General features: G+C 38.5%; 2 protein-coding genes across 2 annotated transcripts; both read right to left on the bottom strand.

Moving 5' to 3' along the window:
• Positions 1-2,615: 2,615 nt before the first annotated feature.
• Positions 2,616-4,433, bottom strand: Alp7 (Alkaline phosphatase 7). The gene is made up of 4 exons (XM_068291703.1): positions 4,361-4,433; positions 3,948-4,303; positions 2,858-3,878; positions 2,616-2,797 (listed from the first exon to the last, which is right to left on the bottom strand). The coding sequence occupies exons 1-4, from the start codon at positions 4,431-4,433 to the stop codon at positions 2,616-2,618; spliced, it is 1,632 nt and encodes a 543-aa protein (XP_068147804.1).
• Positions 4,434-5,604: 1,171 nt separating this feature from the next.
• On the bottom strand, positions 5,605-7,420 carry LOC137576019 (membrane-bound alkaline phosphatase-like). Its single transcript, XM_068288835.1, has 2 exons — positions 6,927-7,420; positions 5,605-6,865 (listed from the first exon to the last, which is right to left on the bottom strand). The coding sequence occupies exons 1-2, from the start codon at positions 7,326-7,328 to the stop codon at positions 5,669-5,671; spliced, it is 1,599 nt and encodes a 532-aa protein (XP_068144936.1). The 5' UTR covers positions 7,329-7,420; the 3' UTR covers positions 5,605-5,668.
• Positions 7,421-8,096: the final 676 nt, after the last annotated feature.

The raw sequence follows: 8,096 nt of genomic DNA, 5'->3' as shown, positions 1-8,096 counted from the left end.
TATTTAAATGACAAACACAAAAGATGCAAGTCAAAGTAATTATCTTATTTTTCTTTAAATTTCTACGTAATAGAAGAACAATCTGTAAGTATACTATATATATAGTATTCCCCACTTTGTTCGATTACTATCTGTGAAGTTAATTGTGTTGAGTCATGATGAAATATGTACATACTTAGCAGTAAGTAATTTTTACCTGTTCCTAACTATGGAAATCTATTTTGGTGATGAAAAGTTTGATCCAAGGGAGTTTTATACTTTAAATTCTAAATATAGAGTCCGATTGGAGTATGTATAATTTGAAAACTATTTTGAAGTTCTTTTCACTTTTAAATGTAATTTTAGGTCAATTACTAGGTCTCTTTTCTAGAGTTGCCTGTTTTTACATTGAAGATTTAAGGATCTTTAATCCATGGGTATATCTAGTGAAATATTTTAGGGGTCCAATGGAAAAATAATTAATAATTTGTTTGGATATGGTTCATTGTACCACCCGTTCCTCGCAGATGATCCTTTGGGAATCAGAATCGGGCTTTTTAGTGTGATGAAGGTTTTTTTTTTCGTTAGGGATGGTACAATATCGATACATGAAAAGAAAAAGCAATTGTACAAATTTGTCACCCCACTTAAGCCTTAGAAGATCAGAAATATACAAGAATATATCTATCTATTTGTTAGATCCTACTGGTTCATATAATTGCTTTTGCTTAAAATTAATATTCCTTTCCCATTAATGGGTATATTATAATTTAAAGTCATTCTTCTTGAGAAGTTGGAAACTGAGAGAACAAGAATACAAACAAGGAGGAATGAGATGCACATCGATATCGGCACACATTACGTGATCCGCAGTTTAAAGCAAGGACAATGCCAAGTCCTTAATTGGAAGATTGAAACAGAAAATTAATGTTAATTGTTAACTGTTAATAACTGCTGTCATTTCAAGCTCATTCAAATGAACAGCAAACATTGAACAATTGCAAGTCAAAGTCAATCGAGTGACTCTGAATATATATGTTTCACTTGTTATGTGGGTGTATTTAGATACATAATACTTGAACCTGACATTCAGAAACTGCATAACGCACTTCTCTGTTAACTACACATAAAGATATATATGCACATATATATGACATATGTATTCAATACAACTCACAGATATTCGTAAATCATTCTAAATTTGTATCTATGTAGATAGACTATCTGTGGGTTGATGCGTTTTAAATTGATATAAATTTTGCTTTCTGCACCATTATACATTTCTTCTTTTTTTTTTTTGCATTAGATGTCATTTAAACGGACCTCGGACCATAAATTATCCATCCAAAATGTCAATTCAATTATTGACTTTTCTAAAAATTGAACTACATATATTAATTTGTAATTGCAATCAATTGAAAACCGTTTCATTTTTGAATAGCCAAGAAATTGAAACTTATTAACCTTTTCAAATGATTCAGAACTCAGATTCCTGCGATTTGTAATTAATTAAGGGTATGGGGTTCAAAACAGATAATTTGTTAACAAATAAATAAAGGCAAAGCTAAATTAATTTGAGGCAAGTCCATTTGGACAGAGTTTTTGTAAGCAATTCGTAGGTTTCTTGAAGAAGAAAGAAAAGATGGAAGATTTATTAATCAATTGCTTGTCCTGCTAAAATCGCCTGAAATGATGACTCAAATAAAATGGGAAATAAAGGTCAATGAATGCTACATTTTTTGATTTAATTAAACCATTAATGTTGTAGTTACGGATTGTAATCTACTGAAAGTTTTTGTATATTATTGAATGAAAAAGTAATTTTGCCCATTCTCTTTATATTTAGTAATTTAAGCCAAATTTTAGGTAAGAAAATCTCTTTCGTTGGGTGTGTAGGTAGATAAAATCCCTTTAAAGTAACGTATAAACTATAAAATTTTCGACCTTTATCATTTAAATTGCAGTTTATGACAAAAAAAGTCAAATCTGTCCCATTGTGCATTGCGACAAATTTGTGATTAACTTAGCAGCCTGAAAGTAGGCAACAAGCATTACGATAACGAAAAAATAGTGAATTAGTGAGAGCCCGATAAAAAATAATTCAAATGTTTGACACGCCCACTTCTACCTCCATAGTTTAGAAAAAAAAAACCGATTACCTGTCACAATTTTTTGGCTATCAAAATCAAATCTAGCAACTACTTCCGTCAGTAGTTTGTTTAATTGTCTGTTAAAACTTCCTCTTTTCCATCTATGAGAAAGCAGTCGTAAATTTGTGTAATGGATTCAAAAATTACCTATTACTTTCGAAATTGAACAACATCGGGTTTCCAATGCTTTAATCTTCGTTCTAATTCATCTCATTTAAAACCTACGAATTAAATCTTCTTATTCTTATTCCATACTAATAAAATTATATTTTTATAAGAAGAGAATTAGTATTATCTCTGATGAGTTTTAACCTTCTTTGTGCTTCTCTTTTACTTTTGTCTTCTTCTGCATGGCAACATCTTGTTTCCCCCCTATGAAATTTACTTTATTGCTTTCCTTCTTTGTTTTCGAATTAAGTCGAAAAAGTCAAGAGATAATTATTTAATTTTTTGGAATATTCATTTTATTATTGTTTTTCATTGTTTTTAAGTATTGCACAGGGTCTTTCCATTGCCCACACAGGATGCGTAGGCCATGAAATGCGGAATCGATGACTGTTGCATCACGCCAGTGAAAAGATGGGACTGTGGTCCAATGGCAAAGACGCCAACATCATCGCCAGCATGGACACCGATGGTGCCATGAATATAACTTGGATGAATGAAATCTGCAAATATGAAAATCGTACCAAATGTCTTCTTTATAACTAAGTGTTTAAATAACTCACCAGCCTCGTCGATTAACTCGGTAAGATCGATACGCTCTCCAGTCTCATCCAAATATTGATTTGTGCCAACTGCATAATTGAGAGTGGCATATTTGACTCCATTGACATCTGTATCATGGGGATTGAGTCCTAGGATCGGAGAGCCACGACCGGGATAACCGGAAATAGACAACGGATGAGCATGATCCGAGGTGACAACTATCAATGTCTCATTCAAATTGACAAGACCCAAAGCAGCCTCCACAGCTTTGGACAGCTCATTAGTCTCATCAAGGGATCGGGATGGGTTATTAAAATGATTGCCATAATCGATGAGACCGGCTTCAATGAAAACGAAGAAACCCTTTTCATTCTTGCTCAAAACTTCAATGGCCTTGGTCGTCAACTCTGTCAGAGTCGGTTCCTGTGTAGGATCGGCATCCATGTGAAAGTTCATGGTGCCTGAGCCGAAGGTGCCAATCAAACTTGTTATCTTTGAGGCATTCACACTCAGTAATTGTTTACGATTGTAGGCCCAGACGCCACCCTCGTGTAGGGATTGCCATTTCGAGAGGAGATTGACACCATCAGAACGCTCTCCCTGCTTGCCAAAGGGATCCGTAATCGTATTGGGCAAAAATTTGCCAATGCCTCCACCCAACATCACATCGAAATTCTTTCCCGGCTCCTGGGTAATCAATTGAGTGGCAATATCCGTACAGGTGGCCGGATCATTAATACCATCTCCATAGGTGACAATATCCGTGTCGGATTCAAAGAACCGATTCGTGGTATGGGCATACGAACCCGATGGACTAGCATGTGTCAGGGTGGTGGTGGTCACGAAGCCAGTGGATTTGCCCTCGGCCTGAGACCAGGCGGCTATAGAGCTAACATGATTGGCAGGATCCTCACTGCCGCTGCAATTGTTAAATGTCACCGCCGAGGTGATACCCAAAGCAACAATATTGGTCTTTACTCCACACAAATAGGCAGTGGCCGTGCAGGCAGAATCGGCAACCTGGGCATTGGAGCAGTAGGTCTAATGGAAGAAAAAAAGGAAAAGTAAGAGAAGTCGCAACTAGAAATCGCGAATTTTTTTAATTCCTACCCTGCTCAGGCCGGAATATGGGAACTTCTCAAAGCTCAGAGAATCCTCCTCGCCTGTATTGCCCTTTAGCTGACCCTTGCGTATCCTAGCAGCAGCCACTGTGCTCAATGACATACCGTCACCCAGGAACATAATCACATTCTTGGCTTTCCTCTTATCAATCTTTCCCGTAGGCAGCTCCAAACGCTTGGTTAACTCCTCATCGGCTATATCATACCAAAACTGAGCATTCATCTCCTCGGGCGGTGTATATTTATTCCTGCCCAATGAATTGGCATCAAAGTCATAGGAAAGACGACTTTTGCCAGCTTCACTTGCACTGCCCACCAGCTGCTCCTGGTTATGGACCCTGTTCACTGTAATTTGAGAACTTTGATCAGATATCTGCACCATCACGCACTCCTTCTACTCACTGTCTATGGACAGGGACCATGATGAGGTCACCAGGACACTCAGAAGTAATGATGCTGCCGCGAATCTTGCCATAGCTCTCTCTTTCACCTATGGCAAATTTAATTAAACTAATGTCCATGTCTCGGCAGATGCTGCTATTTATACAATCATAGAAATTCTTATCTAAATTATATTGGATTCCACTTGCCTTATTTTGGCTATTGTATAATCTTGTGGGTGTTCCAAAATTTGCTTTTGCCGCCATAAACCATGAGGCGGACCAGTAAAAAATTAATGTTTATGAGATGTCTTATTCGAGTGTGCTACCCCTCGGCAAAACCCTTTCCCATCTGGGTGGAAGGCTGCGGTTGATGTGCACACTTCATTAAATTTTTGCTCATCATTTTTATAAAATTTTTTTCGAGCATAATGTCGGGCTATAAAAATGAATTATAATATGTGAACACTTAATCTAGTATTTGCGGACCAAATCTAGACGTTTAAAGTTTTGCCAAGACTTCTTTTTGCTTGTGAAGAGACACCCAAATGATTTTTACAAAGTTCACATATCTTTTCGGCATAATTTAACCAAAATTTTCAAGGAGTCAAATTGTTGTGAATCTATTTGAAAGGGACTTAATTAATAATTCTATATAATCGTCACATTTTGACATGAAATAGTTTCTTAAATATTAAATACATATTCTTGATATGGTTCTTAAAATATCAAGAAAATATTTTTCAAAAATGTTTATTTTGATATTGCTGTTGGTAGAGTAAGTATACTGACACAAAGAAAGCTTTGAGCTCTGAATACATCCTGGGTAATATACCATGGGGGAAATGCCCTTTAAAGTATGCAAGAAGCAGCCCAGGAATGCGTCCGTGCGTAAATAAGAATCGTTAAAGCAAACATTGTTGATAGAGACTTTTAAAATATCTAAACTGATTGAAAACAATGAATATTATATTGTATATTGCATACTTGAAGGGGCAAATCCCCTCCATTTCACAGCCTTATATGTCAAATGAAATTAAGGACAAAACAATAAATTTGATTACTTTATTTAATCAACAAGATCTAATAATTATATTTATCTAAGTATGAATGAAATATAAAAAGTCTTTGATACTAACAAAAAGAGAAAGAAAAATAACACACTTTTTTTTTTTTAATTTGACTAATCTTGACCTAAATTTATTTGCAGAACTGCCAGTTGGTAGATGAGGTAGATAAGCAAAGTAATGCACAAATAAATGTATATATGTTCTCATTCAATCTTTATTCCCCTGGTTTAACTTTTCCCACACCACATAAACCCCTCAGCTTAGCTTAGATCGCATACTTTGGGTCCGTCGCCAATGCAAGCAGCATAGGCCATCAGATGGGGAATGGTGGATTGCTGCATCACTCCTGAAAATAGATGCGCCTGGGGACCCGATGCGAAGATGCCTACATCGTCACCAGAGTGGACACCCTGAGACTGGGTGATGTAGCTAGGGAAAATGAAATCATCGCCGCCAATCTGATCGGTTAGATCAATGCGTTCGCCATTCTCGTCCAGATATTGGTTGGGACCAACTGCATAATTAAGAGTGGCGTATTTCACACCATTCACATCCGTGTCATGCTGATTGAGACCAAGAATGTTGGTGCCTCGACCAGGATATCCGGAAATACTCAAAGCATGACCGTGATCCGAGGTAACCACAATCAAGGTATCCTCAATGTTTGTTATATTGCGAGCCAGTTCAATGGCCTTTTCGAATTCAAGCGCCTCATCTAGGGCATAGCCGGCCTTTGTGTAGTGATTGCCATAGTCGATTAGGCCACCTTCAATGAAGACAAAGTAACCAGCATCTTTCTGGCTCAGCTTCTTGATGGCCACCTCTGTCAACTCGGAGAGAGTGGGCTGATAGGTGGCATCGGCTTCCAAATGGAAGTTCATCAGCGACGATTCAAAGAGTCCGATTATGCTGGAGACAGCGGATACGTTTACACTCAACAACTGCTTGCGATTGGTCACCAGGACTCCTCCAGTGTGTTGAGCCTGCCACTTGGAGAGCAAATTGACGCCATCGGAACGCTCTCCAGCATTGCCATGGGAGTCGTTAATGGTCTTTGGCAGGAACTTGCCCATGCCGCCGCCAAACATGATGTCAAAGTTCTTTCCCGGTGTTTGGGTAACCAACTGAGTGGCCATGTCAATGCAGCTGCTGGAATCCACTCCATAACTGGTCACATCCGTATCACATTGCCACATGCGATTCGCGGTCTTGGCATAGGCACCCGATGGACTGGCATGGGTCAGAGTCGTAGTTGTCACAATGCCAGTTGACTTGCCAGCATTCTGAGCCCACTCCGCAATCGAGGTAAGGCGATTGGCTGGATCCTGACTTTGGGTGCAGTTGTTGTAGGTGACAGCGGCACTAACGCCAATTTCGATGATGTTCGTCTTGACACCGCACAAGTAAGCGGTGGCTGTGCAGGCCGAATCCGGCACTTGGGCATTGGAGCAGTAAGTCTGGGATGCAATTTCTTTAGGTCTTTCGGATATTCTTGTAGTATTTTCTTGTAATACTCACCCGACTTAATCCAGTGTAGGGGAATCTCTCGAAACTCAGAGAGGACTCTTCTCCGGTATTTCCTTGACGCTGTCCCTTAAGGATTCTCGCTGCGGCCACAGTGGACAAAGACATACCATCCCCCAGGAACATGATTATGTTCTTGGCCTTCTTGGCATTTGGCTGGGGTAATTCTAGACGCTTGGCAATCTCCTCGTAGGCCAAGTCATACCAAAATTTGGGATCCATCTCTTCGGGTGGTGTATACTTATCGGTGGCCACATCCGTTGAGAATTTCGCCTTGTTTACCTTTTGTCCTGTCAACTGAGACACGTCATGTACTTCCCGTAATGCAGCTTGACCTAGCCCAACCAGGGAGACGAATGCCACCGCGGCAAGTAGAACTTGGTAATGGAAACCCATATTTAGTAGTTTTTTTTTTTTAATTTTAGTTTAGCCAATGAGGGTTTCACTTTGGTGACTTTTACTGGCTGACTGACAACCCAGACATCGTACAGTGTTGGGTCTTTTATACCTTTTCGGGAGTTGGAATTATCTTTGTTTCATCCTAGACAAGATAGAATTATTTTTAGGTTTTCTTTTTTATACTTTTGTTTACGGGTTTACTATGTTGTTTTTAGGCTTATCTCTTCACGAGTGTGTTCAATGGGCCTCGGAAGGTGGGAGTGTCATGCTAACTAGTTAGTTAAATATTTAACAATCGTTTATGGTCGAGACGTGCGTTGTCCATAAACTAATTCGGGAGTCCATAATAACTTTACATAATCCTGAAGATGATGAACTTAACCTGTGCAAAGAGTTATTCTATGGACTTATCGAACTGCGAACTTGGTTTGTTGTCTGTTTCAAAAAATATTCAATATTCTCCTTAGAAATTAAAATGATAGCTTAGCCTTGAAAACCTAGACCAGACCAGTTAGTTCTTTGAATGATAATTACATTCTTTAAAAACAAGAAATTTGGTGAGCTAATTACTTGACTAATTGGAAAATTTTCTGTCAGTGTAGCCTAATGGCACTTTCGTTTGTAAGAACGCATGCTTTTCGAACGTGAGTGAGTTTACATTGGCTTATCTGGTCGTTCTTATGCTTTTTTGCACATTCATTCACACTAATTGTGACATTGTGAGAATGATAGACATACATACATACATATTTGGGCTTATCATGG

The sequence above is a fragment of the Drosophila tropicalis genome, unplaced genomic scaffold (genome assembly GCF_018151085.1).
Source record: "Drosophila tropicalis isolate 14030-0801.00 unplaced genomic scaffold, ASM1815108v1 contig_593, whole genome shotgun sequence".
NCBI classification, from domain to species: Eukaryota; Metazoa; Arthropoda; class Insecta; order Diptera; family Drosophilidae; genus Drosophila; species Drosophila tropicalis.
The sequence above is the reverse complement of the archived record's forward strand: the minus strand, read 5'-3'. Positions and strand labels throughout refer to the sequence as shown.

Bases quoted from the DNA above. Each gene is read 5' to 3' on its own strand.
- LOC137576019 (XM_068288835.1), bottom strand. From the start codon at position 7,328: ATGGGTTTCCATTACCAAGTTCTACTTGCCGCGGTGGCATTCGTCTCC. The intron at 6,866-6,926 runs GTGAGTATTACA...ATTGCATCCCAG, and splicing joins CCTACACTGGATTAAGTCGG to ACTTACTGCTCCAATGCCCA.
- Alp7 (XM_068291703.1), bottom strand. From the start codon at position 4,433: ATGGCAAGATTCGCGGCAGCATCATTACTTCTGAGTGTCCTGGTGACC. The intron at 4,304-4,360 runs GTGAGTAGAAGG...CTCAAATTACAG, and splicing joins ATGGTCCCTGTCCATAGACA to TGAACAGGGTCCATAACCAG. The intron at 2,798-2,857 runs GTGAGTTATTTA...TCATATTTGCAG, and splicing joins CGAGTTAATCGACGAGGCTG to ATTTCATTCATCCAAGTTAT.